This window comes from Aplidium turbinatum, chromosome 16 (assembly GCF_918807975.1).
Source record: "Aplidium turbinatum chromosome 16, kaAplTurb1.1, whole genome shotgun sequence".
Classification (NCBI taxonomy): domain Eukaryota; kingdom Metazoa; phylum Chordata; class Ascidiacea; order Aplousobranchia; family Polyclinidae; genus Aplidium; species Aplidium turbinatum.
Window position 1 is genome coordinate 16446845 of NC_137487.1, and position 21651 is coordinate 16468495.

General features: G+C 38.4%; 2 protein-coding genes across 2 annotated transcripts; one reads left to right on the forward strand and one right to left on the reverse strand.

Moving 5' to 3' along the window:
• Positions 1–1977: 1977 nt before the first annotated feature.
• On the forward strand, positions 1978–9437 carry LOC145785474 (vitamin D 25-hydroxylase-like). The gene is made up of 9 exons (XM_082597122.1): positions 1978–2401; positions 2963–3108; positions 3620–3722; positions 5175–5287; positions 5554–5675; positions 6198–6316; positions 7736–7880; positions 8384–8544; positions 9117–9437. The coding sequence occupies exons 1-9, from the start codon at positions 2111–2113 to the stop codon at positions 9435–9437; spliced, it is 1521 nt and encodes a 506-aa protein (XP_082453248.1). The 5' UTR covers positions 1978–2110.
• A 167-nt stretch (positions 9438–9604) lies between these two features.
• On the reverse strand, positions 9605–19447 carry LOC145785475 (nuclear transcription factor Y subunit gamma-like). The gene is made up of 11 exons (XM_082597123.1): positions 19277–19447; positions 15895–16010; positions 14647–14776; positions 14338–14393; positions 13823–13921; positions 12441–12623; positions 11960–12046; positions 11556–11642; positions 10956–11042; positions 10650–10724; positions 9605–10240 (listed from the first exon to the last, which is right to left on the reverse strand). Exons 1-11 carry the CDS (start codon positions 19362–19364, stop codon positions 10148–10150), a joined length of 1101 nt encoding a protein of 366 aa, XP_082453249.1. The 5' UTR covers positions 19365–19447; the 3' UTR covers positions 9605–10147.
• Positions 19448–21651: the final 2204 nt, after the last annotated feature.

A 21651-nucleotide genomic window follows, 5' to 3' on the forward strand; every position in this document is an offset into this window, starting at 1 on the left:
AGAGGGCACAGTTCCGCTAACCGCTAATTAGCGAAGCTAACGCTTTGGTTAGCGGATTAGCATTTTCGCTAATATTTAGAAATTTTAGCGGACTCGTTAGCGAAAGTAAGTTTATTGGAAATCCGCTGATTTCTTTGTTGAAAGCTAACTTTTACATTAGCTGCGCCCACCACTGTGTATAGGCCTACATAGGTTTACAGTGACAGTGTGGACACTGGGCACAGGCCTGGATTAACCAGGGGTGCTAAAGCACAGGGGCCCCGCAGACAGAGGGCCCCACTTTTCCTAAAAATGAATAAAATAAAATAACAAATTTTCCCTGAAAAAAAATTAAGAAAAGTGGGGTCCCTCTGTCTAAAAAAAGTAACTTATTTATCAATAGCCAGAAAAAAAGCCAGAAAAAAGTCGTTCGACTGAATTTCATGTTAGTTTTCTAAATCCTATTGGTAGTTAGTAGTGAATGAAAGAGCAGTTTAGAATAGAAATTCAGAATAACCTTACATTGCAATTTGCAGTGTAGTGTGCTGCACTAACAGTGGTCCCTTGCTACAATGTTTTCCCTTGCACGGTTTCGTTGATTTAATGTGTGTGATTTTGCATCCATTATAACGTAAACATTGTTGACTTAATTTGCACATGCTTATTTAATCATCGATCACGTGCTATGTCAAAGTTATCTAACTTACCTAAGCAAGGCTCGGTTTCCTCTGCAAGCGAAACCAGCTTACTTCTATTACGCTCCACGTAAGCTGGTAAGGGCGAAAGGTCCCCCATAAAACTCATTAGCACAGGGGCCCCATTTGACCTTAATCCGGGCCTGACTGGACATATATTCCATAATTACGCAAAGTGCTCCTTTCAAGCCTTGTTCTGCGCAAATTGTAATGGGTCATAGCCTAGTCCAGGGATTTGGCAATCTTGTTTTCGATGGTAGGCTAATTGCAAGAGCAGAAAGCCTGTCATCTGTCACGGTTAAGCGCAAGATATTCTTGATCAGTTTCATTCTGCTGATGGTCCTTTCAGCACTGGCGACAGTAACTGGTGTGGTCGGTCAGAAGAATTCTGGTGCAAATGCAAAGATTTGGATATACAGTATATCCTGAAGGCTGTTCTTGTACGTTAAAAAAATGCTTGCCGTGACAAGTGCTCCCTCTTTCTCGATGACATGAATAAAACGATTCAATTCCATTATTAGTTCGTTGGCATCAATGTCTCTCAATTTTTTTTTTTTTTGCAGTGATTGTCCAGTTCCATTGTCCGCCCCAGTAGCTCAGTGGTTACGTGCCCGCTCAAGACCACGCGGCGCAAGTTCGACTCTCGGGGTGTGCGCTTGAGCAACGCATTTCAGGACTGCTCTCCATTCAGTGGCACCTATAGTGAATGGAATAATTTCCTGGCATCATCACTTCAATAATCAGAAAACGTCACTCTGCCAATCTCGGTAACCGGCCCTGCGTCAAGCGCCTCTACAAGTATGCGAAACTACCAGAAATAACCAATCAAGGCTTTGTCAGTGCGAGGAAAAAGATTCAAAACCAACCAACCCAACCATTTTCTCTGAGACACTTCTTCAGGCTGCTAGCATTGTACAGAAATTCAACAACTGGTACCACTCCACGAGTTGGTCAGAGCGCAAAGAAACAGAATACATGGCCTAATCAGTGAGAACAAGAAAAAATTGCGATTTGAATTTTTCTTCAGCAAAAAGACGACTCGAATCATTAGCACATTCGTAACCAAACATTCTCTTCCTACATCGTAGCCTACCGTGTTTTTTGAAAACACCTGCTCAATACCAATAAGCTCTGCTATTTCTCGTGCGCGTTTGTGACTACATGGTTAGCCTATATCCTGTATTTCGATAGTCTTCCAAAAACTTCGGCGGAGGGGCCCTTATTCCTTGCGGGGCCCCCTCCGATCGGAGGGTTCGGAGGGCGGTTGCTACGCCTCTGATGATCATCAATGAGACAACAAAATTCAGAGCCACCTTTTTCTTGAATACAAATTTTATGTTTAAAACAGTTTAATTTCAGGTGACAACGGTAATTATGCTCAGCAGTAGCCTATTAGGAGGTTACACCCAAAACATTAGCCTACTGTATTGTAAACAATGCTATCGATCTTGGAATTGTATTTTGTAGAGTTTCTTAATTTCATTCCAATTAAACTCTGGTTGTTTGGAATTGTCATATATCTCATACTACGGCAGTGGTGGAAAAAACCGCATCCACATTTTCCTCCTGGACCTCGAGGTATCCCTGTATTAGGGATTGCTCCATGGTTGGGGAACTATCCCCACGTATCGCTGTGCAAGATGAGCGAGACGTACGGACCAATTATGTCAATACGACTTGGATCTACGAACACGATTATTCTCAGCGAATTTGACTCGATAAAAAAGGTAGGTAGGCTACTGTAATTGGCACTGTAAATAGACTACAGTCTATTGCTTGTAGACGAAACTATAGGCTACTATGCAGAATACAAGATACTGTAGGCTACGTATTACAATTATTAGGCTTAGCCTACTCTCTGCTTAACCAAATCAGGCTAAATTGTAATGGCTTCGGGGTGAATTGTTAGATTATAGCCTTGAAGTCCACTCTGAGCGCTTGAGCAGACAAATGACATGAAGATAGACTTGCTTGGGCAGGACAGAAAAAATTGAACTCGGCGACTCTGTACTCAAGATTCATTTTTTGAAGGCTGTTTACATATATCATCGGCATAACACTTTAGCTAACCTATAATGGACGCCAATCCAAGAGCGAGGAACTATAACAGAAAATGAGTCCCACCTTCAAAATTAGTTTAACTCCCCTTCGGATCAAAATATCATAATTTTGAAATGTTTTTGCCGTACTTTACCATTTTAAAAACCTGGTTTCCATACCACTAGCCTGAGTTAGCTTACATTTAAACCTGACATGATCTTCAATCAAACCAAATGTAAAAATTACAGGCTTTTGTTGATCAAAGTGCTGTATTCAATGACCGAGCGGATATTCATCTGTTCAAGCAATTATCTAAAAGCTATGGAATCATACATAAGGATTACGGAGATGATTTAAAAGCACAGAAGCTTTTCGCTTTGCAAGCATTGAAAGGGTAGGCTGAGTTTTTATTTTTATATGTATGCAAAAAAAAGTTTTTAAAAGTTTAGCGCAGGTTATTTTAAAAGCCAAATTAGGGTGGTTGTGTTTAGAGTCTGTACCTTGTTGTTTTGCCATGCATTCTGTTTAATGTCTTAGAGACCGGGCAATCAAAGATGAAATTGTCATCATTCTGTTTCTTGGAATCCCACAACACTACTCATAAATCCACCATTGGGCAGCTTCTTTTTTTCATAGTCGTACCTGACTCCAAACATTGACTTGAAAAGTTTGACTTGTATGAAAAGTTTCCAAGATTCTCGGTCTTTTGCTGTGTGTAGTCTGTTTTAACCTATTAGACCTATGCTGGTGTCGTTTGTGTTGGCTTATGTAGGTTAATCTTTGTCTGCCTTGGGCAGGTTTCTCTTCAATTTTGGCTGCAAGAGAGAAAGTGTTCCAATAGTCCACAGCAGCTTACTAATGTCTTTGTAACAGATGTACCGGTACTCACTGCGTTTTTCTTGTAGACCTGATGGTGGAACAGAAAATATGCGATCCGTCTGCAAAAAGGAAGTGAATCATTTTCTTGACTTTTTGAAACAACAAAACAACGCACCAATAGATCTTACGGTGAGAAAAGTTACAGGTTTGGTTTATCCAAGAAGCAAAAAAGACATAGCAGGCCAATACATAGAATCGTACCGTATGTATTTTGCGTTTATTAGTACCCAGACAACAACTTTATCTGATCCAGATCTTTACCAGATCTGGTACGGATCTGACTAAATCTTTACCAGATCTGGACCAGATAAAGTGGCTGTCTGGGTAGGCTAGCTACACCATTTGTTCGTAACATAGTAGGCTTGTATTCTTTTGGGCGGTAGCCGGTAGACTTAGGCTATAGAGTAGCTGAGTAGCTAAAACACAGAAAAGTAGCCTAACTTTTGTTTACGGTGTATTTGCAAGGCCAGAAACTTATTACATTGTGGTGTTTTATTGAAATCGCTCCCTCCCCCCCCCCCCCCCCTAAGGTTGCTTGTAGGATCCGCTCCGTGTATTCTGATATAACTTCGCTGGGGCTTCTCATTTCTTTTCTTGATTTGCAAAAATGCTACACAGTTTCATAGAAAGACACTTTCTCGTATGTTTAGTTGTTTACGTCATGGATATCTATAACTACGAGATTGGAAACTCTGTAGAGACTAAAACCACTTTATACACTAGTAGGGTCACTGTTCTTTGCGCTCAGCTGTGATGGAGGTTTACACAAATTAACCTTAATGGGAAACAAGTAGGCCTAATAAACAGACAAGGAAAAGTATAAAAATCATTTTACATTCCGTAACCTGTAGGGTGTAGGATCACTTGCCTTGTTTGTATTTTCTTTGAGCAGTTATGTGGTGTTTTGTTTGCTGCTGAAAACAAAGCTATTGGTTTTAGTTCTAATGACATTTTAAACGTAGCCTACCGTATTGATTTCGTACTGAGTACATCTGTGAACAAGTTTACCACAATACACCAGCACATTTCACTGATCACTTCTCATTTAGTTCTGATCCAGTTTGCAGTATGATAAGCAAAATGCTTAAAAACAACATCAGGCGATTATGGATTTTTTGCATTTATTCATTTTTTGATCCTTTGGGTTCGTTGTTCTGTAGCCTATATACTTTCATACATCAAACAAGTTTTACGTGAATGTAGGCTACATTTTATATACTATTGTAAGATCGAATTTTATATGTCTTTTAGTTACGGTAGTACAAAGAGTAGCCTACATTATTTTGTTAACCTTCTGCGGTCGTGATAATGTGATGACCCTACTGATGCAAAGCAATGAATAGAGTTTCCAACCCCGTAGTTATTGATATCTCTGGTTTACGTTAAACTAGACTTGACTCTCTCTCTCTCTCTCTGTAGGTATCATGGCTGATACAGCCCTCGATGTACAATGATGTTCCAGTTTGATCGATCTCGTGCGTCTTGCCAAATTTTAGTAGGGTTCTTGGTATGTGGTTGACTAGGCTATGTGTAATGCAAATCTACGAAGCTATTTTTTTTTTGTTTTTTTGTTATATCAAGATTCCTCATTACAACTTTTCCTCAAATGTCATGGGCGTCTTGGTGATGGGAAGACGTTTCAAATATGAGGAGAACTACAAAATGCGTGGTATTGCTGCTGAAATATACCATCTGTAAGTGGCCAGCTCAGTGGAGGCCTACGTAAACAACCTATAAATCTTTAAGCATTTTCTATTTGGGATTGTTTGAAGTAGATTAACTGCAATGAAACGGATGTTCTTGCATCTCTTCGAAATTGACTTATGCGCGCTGTCTCAGAGATGTTCATATAGTAGTAGGCTATAGCCAAAGGATAAAAGAGCAAATTTTGTTAGACACATTCAGTTTTGTTGAATTACTTAATGCTCTATTCTTATATCGGTTTATGAATGGTTTTTAGGTTCTCCGACCCTTATGATTCAACGATGATAATGCTTTTAGTGATGTTTCCTTACTTGAGGTTTGTGCCTCCGTTTTTTGGTGCAAGCGAACGGTTTGTAAAGAGACAGACAAAAATCATAGGTAAGACTAATTAATTTCAATTAACACAAAGACACGGTTGGCATTTTAGAGGTTTTCTAGAGACAACAAGCACCGCTTGGTTGATACTTGGCATGATATTCACGGCTATTATAAAATTAACTATCTGCTTTAAAGGACTGATTTGCTGTCTGGGAATTGTCTTTACGGCTTCTGTAGAGATTCTTAACAGGGCCATTGGGAGGATAATTTGGGCAAGGTACCAGTAAAATTTTCGGGCCCCAAATCAGGACACTTTTGAGAAAAACGCACTATATCCATGCAACATGCACAATGTCTGAGCCATATCATTGTGCTCTGCTGTGTAATTTGATTTTTCACAAGAAAATGTTTTTGTCAGCCAGTAGGCAAATGGTTTAGTCTACTTATTTAAAATGCGTCAGAATAATGGAGAACTTGCGCTCCACGATAAAAAAATCCTTATCTTCAGTTTACTCTAAAGGAGCATGCTACGTTTGTCTGTTCTGCCTATTTCTCATCATGTTTCTATTTGGTTTTGTTCAGAGATGTTGCGCGAAATTATTGAAGAGCACAAAAAAGACTTTAATTCAAATGACATACGGGATTTTATTGACGCATTTTTATGCCAACAAAATGATGAAAACAAAAAGGACAAATTCAACGTAAGTTGTGGCAGCAAAAGTTAATTTCGAACATTTAAGAGTTGGAACAGCCGACAAATTAAATATAGATGCATTGACAACTGATTTCTGGTTGCGGTAATATAGAGTTATAGACAACAGAAAACTCCTTGATTGCAACTTTTTTGACGTATAGCTAAAATGCTTACCCATAATTGACACTTTTATTGACTTGATCTGTTCAGAAAGTACTGTCACAAAACAACCACAAGCCTAGCAAAATTACAATCGAAACAAAGCACTGATCGGACTGAAATTCCCAAGCTTACAAGATTTAGGCTACGCTTCATAAAAACAAAGCAAGCATTTTATTAACTGGCCGTTGAGTAATACTAGCAACATCCAACGTAGACTTTCGAACAAAAAATCTGAACGGCAACCCTGCTTGTGTGGACATAAAGATCAAAGCTTTGAAAAAAAGTAGCTTAAGGTGTAGCTAAGTTATCCGTAATTGAGTTTTCGAACGCATATAGGCGTCAATGATAAAAAAACATATGTTGAAACCCGGTAATGCAACTTGATTTAAATGATTGCTGTAGCTGGTCAAAGTGGTAAACCATAATCTCTTCGTGGGAAAATTGTAACATAAAGTTCCCGGATCCGTTCGTCTGTATGTAATGACCGAAAAGAAACACTCTTCTGAAAACGTCTATTCGAGAATTGTAATTCTGTAAAAAATAGCCCATTGGCTGTCGAAATTGGGACGCAACACCGTACACCACTAAAAACTTGTCACTACAATGCAAATTACTGAGGTAAAGACGGAAATTTCGTCCAGCTGGCAAGCACTAAGCAAAACAGTTAAATATTCGACCACTCTTCAAGCAACAATTTTAAAAATGACGAGAATAGATTGCAATATCTCAAACGCACGTAAGCAGTTTCTGTGACGTAATCATGATAACCATTATGAAGCTATTCCAGCAGGTGTTCAATTTGGCTTACACCATATCCCGCAATTCAAGATTTAACGATGATGTAGGCTAATGTTATGCTGGAGCTGCAATGTTTTACAGGTCTTGCAAACGATGGTGCAATCTGCTCATTTTTTAGAAATATTCCAATATGTAATACGCTAAGATTCAGTAGACCTGAACGGTTTTATATGACGTTTGATTTGGTGAACAATTGTCTGGAACAGTAGCCTACCTAGTGCCGAAGGCTTAGTATAATGAGAACCTTGTCTTTTCATCCCCCGATGCTTGGATCAAGTATGGGACTCACCTTATCTTTTGTAGCCTACCTGTACAAGATGAACTTTTTACGAGACCTGTAAAACAATAGCATACGTCTAAGAAATTTAACTTTTCTTTAGCATTTGCAAAACTATTTCATGAACCAGAAAAACGATGGGCTGACAACTCATGGCTTGTTGCGATTTACATTTTTTTTCTTCTTTAGAATGAACATCTCCAGTTCTTTGTGAGAGATTTGTTCCTAGCTGGGGCCGAAACAACCAGCAATTCTTTGTCATGGATTTTTCTGTATCTTTTAAACTTTCCTCGCTATCATGATATGGTTGTGGAGGAAATCGACAAAGTTATGGGTAAGTCAGAGAAAGTAAACGGCCAAAAGAAAAAAAGCAACTGAGCTTCAGTTAGATAAAAATACGACTACTGATTCTCAAATGACGTCTCATTGATGCAAATATTTTAAACTTAGTAGGCAACATGTAAGTTAGTCAACATCCAAGCTAGCAAAATTCGTCAGTGCTACATTGATTCAACGTATAAAGACGAATTAATAATAATTATGCTTGTTTTTATATAGCGCTGGATCCATCGCAGAATGCGTTGCTCTTCAGCACTTTACAAAGCAGACAGTGTTAATGCAGTCGTATAGAGGCGCAACTGAGTACATTATCACCAGAATACATGCCATTGCTCAGTGCTAAGCAGGAATTAGATTCAGTACCATTTTTAAATAGTCTTTGGTATGACCCGACATAATATCGAACTCACGCCTACCGATTCAGAGGCGGGCGCACTAACGCACCGAGCCGGTTTAATGCCAAAAGAACGGACTTTACTAGATAGTAATGACTTATAGGTAGCGACGGATCTCCTCCAAAGATGATGAACGACCTGCCAATCACGTGCGCGTTTATCCATGAAGTGTCAAGGTGCTGCCCCATTGTACCTCTTGGCATTCAGCACGAGACAGCACACGCAACCGCATTTGAAGATTATTATCTCCCAGCTAAAACCAGAGTGAGTCTAGCTTTACTTTCTCAACCCTAAAGCAACGTCTCATTTGGATTCTTTCGAATTTTGTGGTGACAGCACAAACTGAAATATTTTAGTCTTGATCACATGATCATAGAAAAACGCAAGAAGTAGAAATAACACAGAAGAAAAGGTGTTCGTAGTTGCAAAATGCAGACTTGTTTGCACTGTCGTGAATAAAGTTACTTTTCTGTGTTTTAAGGGGGGGGGGGGGCGGTCATACCCCACTACCTCTGTGATGTTAACATTGTCTGCGTTGTCACAAATTGGACTGGTAATACTGCACTAGAACAAAATTGAGCCAAACGCGGGAACATATCTGAGGGGTCTGAAAAATGCGTCTTGAAATTTGCTTTTAATGAATAGACGCATACGAGCCTCTGTTTGGCTTGCCTATGACTGATTGACAAGTGTCAACTCCTTCATACGACAAAAACTTGTTGAATTAAGATGTTACTTCAAATATCAAATTAAGCTACTGTTGAGACTAGCCTAATGTGTTAAGCTAGTGTGGTATTTTAGTTGGTCTGTTCAATTTTCTTTTCAAAACTCTTCAGGTTCTAACCAACATCTGGGCAGTTCATCACGGCGCCAGGGTATGGGATGAACCAGATAGATTCGATCCGCTTCGCCACATCAACAATGGAAGGTTTATTCGTTCACCGAAGATAATACAGTTTGGTATTGGACCAAGAATCTGTCTCGGACAAGACATTGCTCGGATGGAAATATTTTTATTTGTCACCAAAGTGTTGCAAAAGTTTCACATCTCTTCTAATTTGAAAAATCTGCCTTCGGTTAAAACCGGGCGCACGTCCATATCTTTTAGTGCACAAAGGTACGAAATAATCGCTCGAGAGCGCCATGTAGCGGACTAAAAGTATTCAGAGAAAAGCCTTTTCGTTCTCACAAAGTCCAATGGATTGCTGATGGGACGGGACACACCGTTAGAGTCCAACTTATTCAAAACGTATTATGCAATAAAATGTCCCTAACACTTCACGCTGTGTCATCTGTATCTTAATTAGTAGATGTGAGGAGTTCAACTTTTGTTGGTTTGTCAAATATGATCGTAACAGTTCGTACATACAAAGATAGTCTTGTGCAGTAAACCAACAAAACAACATGAGACAAGCTAAAAAATTAGAGTTACTAAACGATGATTCTTTAAAGCACACAGCCGCCAATGTTTGAAGATCATGTATGCAGAAAAGGGCGGCCTAAATAGAATATCACTTAATTTTAGTAGGGTTTCTCCTAGCCGCCTTGATAGGGCCAAGTAAGCCATCAATGATGTCAAAGTTTGTCTTCACTGAATGGACGAACCAACTTTCAATGAATAACTTTCGCTTTGTATCTTGACCTACTCTGAAGAAGTGTATTTCTAGAGTGCGCGAAATGTTAAGGAAGCATTAAAGCAAAATCGTATTTTGCTTCTTTCATTGCACCAGTGAACATCGATAAAAAACTAAAAATGTCTTCAGAAAACTATCAAACGCGCCCTGTCCATGTCAGGGTCTGCCTCTCATTGGGCCGCACCGGGCAGAATAACAACTTCTCGTGGATAAAAAAGACCAGTGGGAGGTGGCTAGGTAGTGGTCCTGATGTCAAACATCTGCTGACCACTGTCAGATGGATCGAGCCGGACGACTGTTTGTTGCTGTTGGTTTTGCTGCGGGGTCTGGAACAAACGATAAAAATACTAGAAATCGGTTCTACGTTAATTTAACATCTACGGACGTTTGAAATCAATCATGCGCAGGTTACTCAGAAATGTCTCTTAAAGCAGGTAAGTGCATTCACGCACGCCTGAACAAGTTCCTCTTGTTCATATGTTGAAAAGAGTGCAAACCGGTCGTTTTATTACGTAGGAGAAAATTCGACAAAAATCTGCATCACGGTAACTAACTCAGGAACAGAACGCCTGGCCAATCAAAAGTTTTCCACATGAGTAGTTTGTTTCTACAGTTTTTAACGCTAAAAACATTTTTTCTTTCTAACCTAGCAAACAAATTCTGCCTTGTTACAACAAACAGTAAATCGACGTGAAAAGGCAACTTTGATTTAATAGGAACCCGTTGTTAACCTACCGTATTCTGATTACTGTCCGACTGATTGGAAGGAACTTTGATCAACTGGATCTGTCCATCTGGGTTGATTTGTACCTGAATACAGTTAGGTACATTATATAACTTTGTAGCGCAATTTTCAGTAATTTATTGGTGTATTTGTAAACACAAAACTTTTTCTTAGTTCACGTTTTGGAAAAATAAACGACACAAACTGGGGATAAAACTGACCCCATAATTAATTACAATTAAAAAAAACTGGGCCATATATTTTATTAAAGAAAAAAAAATATTTGTAACGCCAATATTTGTGAGCAGAACACTCACGCTATGGATTTCCGACGCAGAGGTTCCGCTGTTGTTGATCAATTGCTGCAGAATAGTTTGGTTGATGGTTGTCTGCTGCTGCTGCGTCTATTCAAAACATGGCGATTTAAAGAAGCACAGCAAGACAGCAGGCGACAAAAACTAACTCCAATCTCACCAAACCAATAGCTACAAACCTTTGTCTTAAAAATAGAACAATAACAGTGAAGTGAAAGCCCCCATTGATACCAGTTAATTTGGAGTAAAATCAGTAAGTAAATTTGAGAATTAAAGTTCAGAAGCTTGCTCTGTTCTATTAATTTATATAGCCAATGAAGATGGCTACACTGCATAGAATGTTAATTTACAATGCAACAACATATTGCTGAATAAGCTACAGTATATTATGTTTACTGCGACGGATGGGGGTGCTTTGTATATGGACAGTACAACATCTAAGTTATGGTACATATCATGGCCTCCAATTCAACGGTTCGCGTTAACACAAAATGTAACCATGAACAAACACAAGATCGAAGTGATTTCATAATAAAATTGACACAGTGTTGGATACATAAGCAAAGTCTGTCATTGACAGATCTACGATAATTCAAAGCGTACTTCCTGTTGAGGATTAAAGACAATGCTTGCTTGTTGTTGCTGGGGTTGGTTGTTCATCACCACCGTGTTGTTTTGCTGCTGCTGGTTCTGGATAAACGACAATCAATTACCATTTTCGAGAAGACACACCACTAGGCCAGGATTTGAGTCGCATCGTTGTGAGTATGTGGCCAAATGAGTATGAGGAAACGAAGTCGATACGACTAATTCGCTGGAAGTGGCTGTGTCTTAGCAAACAAGCGGTACCGGTCAAGTCGAAAAGGCGGTACCTCACAGTTGTAGCGTAACATAAACACAGCACTTTTTGTTTTTTTTTGAAATCAACGGACATAGTGAAATCTGGTTCAGTTTGAAAACATGAGCCTCTCAGCAGGCAACGTTTACCGGTATATATTGAGCCTTACCTGCTGTTGGGGTTGAGAGAGCTGAATGATCTGCTGGCCTCCATCCACGTTGCCAATCACTTGGTTGTTGGAAGTAAACTGAACTATCTGAGGAGAAAGAACTTGATAAGTTTTTTTTTAATTTTTGATTAATTTTAATATTAAAATGAACGAACTTCTAATAAGTATCTGTGACAGACATGAAACTCCAAAGTTGCATGATTGGATTTCAAGAATAAACATTATAAACAACACAAAATTAGTGCTCAATGCCCACCAAAAAAGCCAAGCAAGGCAAGTTAAAGCAAACAGTTGCTATGCTCTAAAAACCTTAGCACCCTGTTTGATTCTTAATAAGACCTTCAAAAGATTCTTATTCAAATAACATCGTTTTTCAAATCCTGTTTGAATAGGAACCTTTAAAAGACCCCACCAAGGCTGAAACTGACTGTTAATGTGATTTCATTTCTATGCAGGCAAGAAAACTGCAAACGCAACAAACCTGTCCCTGAGGAGTCACAACAACTTGGTTAGGTTGTAGATTAGATGACGACCCCTGCGTTGTGCTTTGGCCTACCACTGTGACGGTTTGAGCTTGTGTTTGTTGCTGCTGCTGTTGTTGTTGTTGTTGAGGCATAGAATAGAAATATTGAACTGTTTCTCCACCAGTTGACCTGGGTTCTTCCTGAAAGATGATTAAGGTTGATAGGAACGTTAAGGTATTGCATTTCATGGGCATTGAGAATGAGAATCGAAGCAAAAGTCGAAAAGTGACATCGTAATAGACTTGCAAAACAGGATTTCGACCCAATTTCAAACTCGTATAAGAAAGGCAAAATAGTTTAAGCCCAAGGTAAACTAAAACAGTGTAAACAGTACCTTACTTTATGCAAGATCTTTGTAAATTAGCATACGATTTCGCTAATAGAAAATCCCTACAGTTAGGGATGGGTAAAATAGAAGAATAAGCTATTCTAGAATTATTCTAGAATAATTTTTCGAATTTAGAATTTCGAATACCTATTCTAGAATAATTTTCAATTAGCTTCAGAAAATGTCAAAAAGCTTTGTTTTTATTCTGGTTTTATTGAAGAGACATCATGGAAAAGTGGCAACAAAACGAAAAACAACAGTAACTGCCTAGGAGAGCAAGTCTTTGTTGCAGTGAAGAATGATTAAAGCTTCTAAATGCTCGCCAGTGAGCCGCAATCGCAGTTTTGATGCTGTTAATCCCCCACTCGAGAAGGATCTTTCTAAGGATACAGAAGTGACAGGAGTGGCTGAATACTTCCTTGCAAGATCAAACAACAGCGGGAGCTTTTCTTTATTTTTGTTCCACCATTCACTTGCATCGCTGTTTGGCACTTTTGCCTTAAGGTACGATCGGATTTCCTGGCCAGCTGAAAGCTGTTCGTTGTCGTCGTTACATACTTGATGCTGAAGGCTGAAGTATTTGTCACTTCAACACCGGAGCTCAATAGACCATCCATTTCATTGGATTGCTGCATTGTTGTGGAACTTCCGACACTAGGTGTAGCGGTAGCTTAACCCAGAGTTGAATTGTGTTCCATGTTTCGTACAATGAAAATAGATGCAAATCCACAACACAACGGTCTTCTAACATCTGAAAGAGAGCTGGCTAGCCGTTTTCGCTAGAGCGAATAGCTATCGCTGAGCCGAATGTAATTGATCGGCGAAAATCGATAAAAAATTTTGGTAGTGGGAAAAGTGGATATTTTAATTTCGGTTTGGAAAATTCGATTCGAAATGTCATTTCAATTCGAATAATTAGATATTCGGATTGCAACTATTCGAAATTCTATATTGCCCATCCCTACCTACAGTATCTTATGTAGTCACATAAAAGCAAAGATTTCATCTTACTGTCGGTCGTCGTGCTGGTTTTACTTCTTCTCTGGGAACAATGTCAATTAGAAAATCAAATTGATCAAATTTTGTAATGGCAGTGGCAATATCATTTCGCTGAAATAAGTTTGCGGATGTAAGATTTGATGAGATAAACTTGCTACAAAACATAATCAAACTGATAGAAAAAAATGATTAACTAAAAAGTCAAATAGCTTAGATGTTGAAAAATGGTCTGGTACAAGTATTACGCATTCACCATCTTGCAGGTTAAAACACAAGTATTGAAGGGAAGTTATCATTAAAAAAGAAGAATCCTATAATAAATGATCTTAAAAAAAGTAGTCTATAGTGGTGAGCTCTTCATGTGACTAGGTTGTATGTCACACAACAGCCAACTAAACCAACTGGAAAACTTAAGTTCAGATTTTTTCTGCTACTTCTGTGTGGGTTAAACAAGCAAGCACAACGTACATTTAAGAAAAAACAAATAATTCTTTCCACGAAGATATAGAACATACAATTAATCTCACCTGCAGAGTTCTTCTTTTGTTGTCTTCTGTATGAATCCATGCTCTTAGACTAAGTTCTAAAGCACAGTAAGTGTTAATAAAGTTTATAACGTTTGTTGAACATGGTTGCTCCCAGGCGATTTTACTTTGCAAACATTGCCATGTGCAAAACTTTAGAGTGTTGTGTCATTAGATTTGTGATTGCCCATAGTGGAAGTGCCTTAGTGCCTGATCCTTTCTTTCACTTTAGCATCTTTTCAATAATGCTTTACTTCAGTCATATTAATATCATACTGTGCATAAAAACTGTGGTTGTTCAAATGAGGTTACCAGTGATAAACATCTGAGCAGCTTTCGCAAAAAGAAGAGGAGCTTCTGCCGAAATCATTTTGACATCTTCATCCATTTTCATGATCTTTTTTATTCTTGCTAGTGGAAGTTCTTGTATCTTGAAATCATTCTAAAATTTACAAAACAGTTTTAATACAAACATGCCATGTATATTATACTTTATAAAAACCAAAAATTGTGCAAACTACACATATATAACATAACACCGTTAGTATGCAAATTGATATGTTAGTTAAGTTTATTTTGTTAGCGAACAAACAAAAATATACAAAAACACAACAAACACTAAATTTGCACAACAAGGATGGCAGCGAAAGGCCAAAAGGTCACCAAAGTCAGCTGCCACCCAAACAATTAAACACAACACCAAAAATATACTAACAAATGTTAAGTGGAACAACAAAAACAAAATACAATGAAAATCTTAGTTTTTAACTGTATTTAACTTAACCATAACCCCAAGGAGCACGGGCACTGGTCCGATTATCACAAGCCATTTTTACAAAACTCACATCTCCAAGGTTTACGACTGATAGTATACGGCAGGGGTGGCCGACTTCTCATTGATGGAGATCAACTAGAAATTTTTTTTTAATTATTAACAATCGACTGGTCGGTGATGAAGTCACCCAGCAATTTTTTTGAGACTTAAACAGGAAGAAGTTAATTTAGTAAAAAAAATTAAGCTAGGGATAGGCTGCAATGAATGCAAGTAACAATTTTTGTAAGAAGTAACTAGCCTCTTCTTTTAACAAAAGCATCAATCAATATGGAAAGTTACTGCTACTTTTTTGCCAAGGCACCAGTTTCTTAGCCTTGATACATGATAACATGCTTCAACAGGCGTGTATGACAGGGATTTTGTTTTTATACCTACTGAAGCCATGATCAAATTTATCTAACCAAATAAATTATCTGAGTTGATTGACAATTTGCATAAATTGAAAAGGACAATCAGCATAAATTGAAAAACACTCTTTTTAAGAATCTTGTCAAGTCAACACAAAATCCGATACAATTGACCAGTTGAGACGATGTGTTGGCCACCCCTGGTATACAGCATCAGATAAGTAAACAAGGCAATATGAAAAAAAAACAAGCTTAGAATACAATCTTATAAAATGCATAAGTTCTGTCATCAACAGAAGCAAATCGTGCATTTAAAAAGTAAAATTTCAAACTGATACATAAAGTTTAAATGCTTAAACTTTTACATAATATGCTTACAACATCTAAACTTTGGACTTCTTGAAGTTGTTTTTGCCAGAAATTGAGTAGCATCACCTGGGCTTCAGATGGCTGAAGTTCAGGGGTTGTTTGTACAGTGCTCACACCTTGCTGCGCTGAAACAAATAATATCTCACTTCTTATTCCAAGTGGTCAAGTTTAGTAGATATACTAGCCTGCAAGGGTTATGCTTTTTATAAAACTTTTGAACTACATCAAATACAGTTACTATGATAAAATCTCTTCCTTGTCGATTCTATAGTCTGGTTCTACAGTCTGGTTACCCAGTACCCACAATTAATGACTGAAAAGATGAGAATTTATGATAGATCACCAGGCCTCTAAACTCCTTTATTTTTCCGGCGACCAAGCATGGCCTACCACAGCTTCTTCTCGACAGCAAAACTTTTGAGTCTGGCAGCCAAAATAAAAAATCCGTTAAAGAGTCATGTTTTTAAAAATCCGCTAATAATTATCACTTTTTACATTCACTCAGGTAAGAACAACGCAAACAAGGTCATGAAATATATTTGCAGTTGTACTTATATAATATGCACTGTTTCCCAAGTAAGTGTAGAGCACAGCTACGGTAATCTTTCGAATAGGTTTACGCTTAGACTTTTTGCAAAACTTTTATCAGCAATATATATACTCGTCGACATGTAAGAGACTTTGGCTTGTTTATGATAATTAAGGCTGTGAATGCAAGTGAAGAGAAAAACCTTCAGGTACAAACGCAAGTGGAGAAAAAATGTTAAAAATACAAAAGCAAGAAGAGAAATGTTGGCTTGTGGAAACCGTCAACCAAACATGGCCCAGAAGCGCGGTAATTTCAGAGACTATTTAACAACTTCTCGGTGACCATGGTCACCAGGAGCTTAGAGGCCTGAATCATATAGCCTATATATTAATTATCAATTGAAGATATTTTTAATATGCTGTTGTGGTCGTTAAAGTTTTTAAAACTTCCCAACATGTTGCAGCATAGGAAAAAGGCCACATTACTTACAGTATAGTGTACCGTATATGACAGATTGAAAAAGATGAGAGATTCAGCTATTTTATGCATTAAAATGTGAAATACTATCATACAAGCAATTAATTCACTTTTCATACACTGCAACAAACTTTATAGATTCTTTTATTTCTAAAAAAATAGAGCATAGACAATGTAATAAGAGGAATTTTAATGCACATGGAAGTTCAGTTCAGTTTATTTTTGTTTTGTTGGCAAAAAATAAAAAAACAAAAATATACAAAAACACAATAAACAAAATAATTCCCTCAACAAGGATGGCAGCGAAAGACCAAAAGGTCACCAAAGTCAGCTTCCACCCAAACATTTAAACAAAAGACCCAAAATCAAGAACATTAACACATATAGCACAATACCAGCAGTTTACATAATATATACATTAACAGTGGAGTAACACAGGGCAACATAAAAAAATAAAAAAAACTGTGCAGAGAAATAAGCAGATGATACGTTTCAGGAGTGATCATAGTACAAATTCTTTAATAAACATTTATATTTAAATTTAAAAACATTATAAGATTTTTCTTTTATTTCTTTTGGTACTTGATTCCATAGTTTCACTCCATTAAAACATAGCATCTTTTTACCAGAGTTTGACGTTGCAGAAGGCAAATATAAATCATTCTTTTGGTTCTGACGGGTTTATGATGGTGAATTTTGTTTACAAAAATAAAGCAGCCAGCAAAGGCCCGGGGAAGCATTTTGTGCACATATTTGTCCATAAATTTTGCAGTCTCTAATTTAATAATATCGTCAACTCTGAGCACATTAAATTGGTGATAAAGAAAAGTTGTATTTGTTGACCTTGGCAAAAATAAGCAGGATCGGATGAACTTGTTTTGTAACACTTTAAGTGGAGTAAGCAATGTAGAGTTTGTTCTTCCACAATTTATAACCGAGTACTGGATCTTGGATTGAAACAAAGCATAATATAAAGTTTGTAATATTGTTAATGGGGCAATGTATCTCAGCTTAAATGCTATGCCGCAGACCTTTGCAAGCTGCTTTCTAAGATTAATAATATGACTATCCCATGTCAAGCGCTCATCCAAAGCTGGATTTTTTTTCGGTCATTGACCGATTTTTTAGCAAAATGTCCAAAAAAAATATATATAGTCAATTCGGTCAAAATATCCAAAAAAATATATAGCCCAGGCCTGGAAATTCACGGCGGACATGTCTGCCGTCACAGCATGTAATGTCCGCGAGAAGTACCATCAAGATCGGTCATACTTGTCCGCCGAGAAATAACACAGGAATTAGCTATACAAATCGTCATTGCATAGCTGCCATAGCACGAACAATTGTTGCAAGAATAGAATTTCCCGCGCATTCTAGCGCGCATCTACAAAACGTGAATACTGCATCCTTAGCTTTCGTTCAAGCAGGAACACTTCCGATTTTTACGTTACTTCAACGATTGATGACATTGAATCAGCGTAACAAAGGTGAATTCTTCGCCAAAAATTGATGGGAGTACCGGCACTTCTACATTAATCACGCGCAACTTAGTTCAAGTCTTACGTCACAATGTCTGGCTTTAATCTCAGTAAGAAAAGGCCCAGGGAAAATTCACTTTCGCTCACATGACACGCAAAATAAACCTAAAGAAAAAAGCCTACTGAAACTTTGCACAGCAAAAAGTAGTAGCGTTAGTGTAGAAGTTTTCCGACTCGTGTCCAGAGCATTGTGATGCAAGAAGCCACATGACCTAGTTTGGCAGAAGTTAATCAGTTTTGCGGCGTATGAAGCAGCTGCACGGCGCTTTGACTCTTCAAGCACACGTCGTTGGTCTGATGAAAGCTTTTCAGAGCGACTTCACTGAAATTTTAAAAAGCTTTCTAAACCGTAGCTATAGTTCTTAAATGGTGAAGAATTATCAAAATAAAGTGATTAAGCACGACGATCGATGGTAAAACTGGTGTGTCGGCCGTGATACTTAATTTGTCCGCCGAGATAGCTGCTCAGACCGGACGCGTTTGTCCGCCGTCAACAAAAACGAATTTCGAGGCCTGTAGTCAATTCGGTCAAATTGTTCGAAAAAGGAAGTGCAAATTTAGGTTTGTATCAGCTACTTGAAAGGAAATATTTTCATCAGAATAAATAACCAAAATAAATAAAAAATGACCGAATTTTTTCAAGTCATTTCGGACAAATGACCGAAAAGTCTCAGCGAAAAAAAAACAACCCAGATCCAAAGTTACACCTAGATACTTAGATAGTTTATACTTTTCTTCCTTTCAATAGATCAGCCACTGATGAAAAGACTAAAATTTTCTGCTGCACTAAGGAAGAAATCAGGAAGGAAGAAATCAGTCAAAATAATTGGCAGTATTACTGTGTTACCTGATGCATCTGTGGTATTGGTAGTTGCAGAGATAATGTTGCTAGTTACCACTAAACTTGGTAAACTTCCACCAATAACTGAAGACATTCTTTGATGATGATTGATTCTTTACTAAGAGGACGATTCTTTACTAAGATAGAAATTAGGACAATAACCCAGCCTACTCTTAATAAACCTATAAAAGTAAAATTTATCCAGCGTCAGCAGATGGACATTTGCTAAGGAGAGAGGAAATGGGTTTGTCCATAAAGAACATAGGGGCTTGTAGCTTTTACGGCACCCAATCTGATATCTCTTTCATTTAACAGTGATTATCCATTCCGAGAAGGTGCCTCAGAGCCAGAGTTAATGTTTCTCTGTATGCAACTACGTATCATATACAATAAACAATAAGTCAATAATCACTAATCAGTCACACTCACACAAAACAAAACCTTTCCCTAATCCCACTACTAGTGTTGCCAGATTCTCACTGGATCTCCAGCAAAAGCGCCAAAATCTGGTTCAATATTTGCATGGCGCGTCTAAACTCTAAAACAGGGTTTTTCAACCTGGGAGCCACGAGCTGTTTTTCGGTGAGTCGTGAGACGTCTGAAAAACCAGTGCATTGTTTTGAATTGTTTTTTGCCACTAAAGACTAAAAACTGTGTTTTTTTCGCAATGGATCATTCCTCGGCCTGAGGAAATTCTATTGTTTAAGCTTTCAGATTATGCAAAGACTTTAACAATAAAAAAGCATTCGATGTTTTTCACCTAGTTCTTGTACGTTGCTTTGTGCAAACTAAAGCCATCAACCAATGGCAAAAAAGCAAGGTTACCATAGTAGAAATCTTACGTCAAATATAGATTTGTCAGTATCATTTCCAATAGCAGTGAAAAAATTCAGTGTGTAGCCTAGGGCTAGGCTATCTTGCTCAGAAGTTCTTTCAGCAACAGTTTCATGCACTGACAAGCTTGTTAAAAAACTGCAGTACCAACCATCTCACTGAAGCTGATTTCAATAAACCGATGAAAGATTGCAATAAATTCAACCATTGAAAACGTAGCTTATTCTTATTAGTTTTTTTTTTATAATAAAGCCAAGCTTAATGTTTGTTTGTTTGTTTGTTTGTTTATCTTTATCCTGCATTGCGGGAAAGCGGACTTGAGCGCTATGCATCGGTGTACGCCTTCCGACATACACCTGACCCACGCTGCAGCCGACGGCAATGTCTGTTTCCGGTTGTCTATTCTACTTATGACTTAAATTTGGTACTACCCATTACTCGAAATCGATCACTAGGTAGAGGCAATTATCGTAAAGTTTCTTGCCCAGAGAAACAACAGCAATTGCGGGTGGCTGGAGTCGAACATGGAGTCGAATAATGGGGTCGGAGTCGAAGTCGGAGTCGAATAATGGGAAATGGATGGAAATATTTAGGAATATTAATTTTTTATTTTTTATATAACTTACATTGATTAATCGAGCCTCTGCTCCAGTTTCTTATTTGAATTCCGTCTGCCACGAGAGCCCCTATTATCCTCAAATAGCTTGACTTTCTTCCTCGTGGGATATGCCTACCCCAATTTCATCCGTTCTGCCTACTGGCAGACCGGGTATAAGAGTCAAAAGTACCTGCGCCGCGGTCACGCGAAGGATACGTGGGCGCCGCCCTGAAGTCAATTACTGCTGGTTCCAGCGTCCAGCCGTCCACAGTACGCGATGGGTCGCCCGGCCCGTCGCAGGTCGTCCTTCTGGGCTATGCAGACAGAGCCTGTCTCCCAGGCCAGCTCCGCCATCCTAAATTTGCGGACGGCTCATGTAACATTTTCGATCCACACTCTCTCTCCACTGGTGCCTAGACTCCCCAGCCTGACCTCGGTGACCTAAGCTGGTCGACTTACCCTCCGGGTGCATCGTCACCTCTAAATCACGTCGCGCGGCAGGTCGGTTTTGAAAGTCTTCGACCTGGCTATGTTTGTTGTGCTCTTCTCGCCATGTCAATCTTTTGTAGGCTACCCATGCGTTGTTGATGCGAATAAAACAGTTGAACACCGGGAGCTCCCACTCATGTAAGAAAAAAGCAGTGTTGTACGCGTCAATAAAATGAATTGACGTCAGCGTAATTAAAGTACTGCGTTAGCTCTTAAATAAATTGATGGCGTCAGCGTCAGCGCTATTTTAGCCAGGGCCTCACAAAACAGAAGTAGGCTACGGTACTTCAATCAAGTTTAGGCTAACAATAGCTACATAAATAAAGAGCAGGTATAGGTTATTATGTTTTGAGACTGTATTGTAATTGGCTGCTTAGCCTGATAGTTATTATATTTCCTTATAGAAACACAAGCATTTCAAAATGTTTGTCTGACAATCTGCTGCGTTTGGGACGCATAA

Excerpts from the sequence above, each read along its gene's own strand:
- LOC145785474 (XM_082597122.1), top strand. The coding sequence starts at position 2,111 with ATGCTATCGATCTTGGAATTGTATTTTGTAGAGTTTCTTAATTTCATT. Across the intron at positions 2,402-2,962 it reads AATTTGACTCGATAAAAAAG|GCTTTTGTTGATCAAAGTGC; the intron begins GTAGGTAGGCTA and ends TAAAAATTACAG. Across the intron at positions 5,288-5,553 it reads GCTGCTGAAATATACCATCT|GTTCTCCGACCCTTATGATT; the intron begins GTAAGTGGCCAG and ends AATGGTTTTTAG.
- LOC145785475 (XM_082597123.1), bottom strand. The coding sequence starts at position 19,364 with ATGTCTTCAGTTATTGGTGGAAGTTTACCAAGTTTAGTGGTAACTAGC. Across the intron at positions 14,394-14,646 it reads TGCTCAGATGTTTATCACTG|AACTTAGTCTAAGAGCATGG; the intron begins GTAACCTCATTT and ends ACTGTGCTTTAG. Across the intron at positions 11,643-11,959 it reads TCTCTCAACCCCAACAGCAG|AACCAGCAGCAGCAAAACAA; the intron begins GTAAGGCTCAAT and ends TCGTTTATCCAG.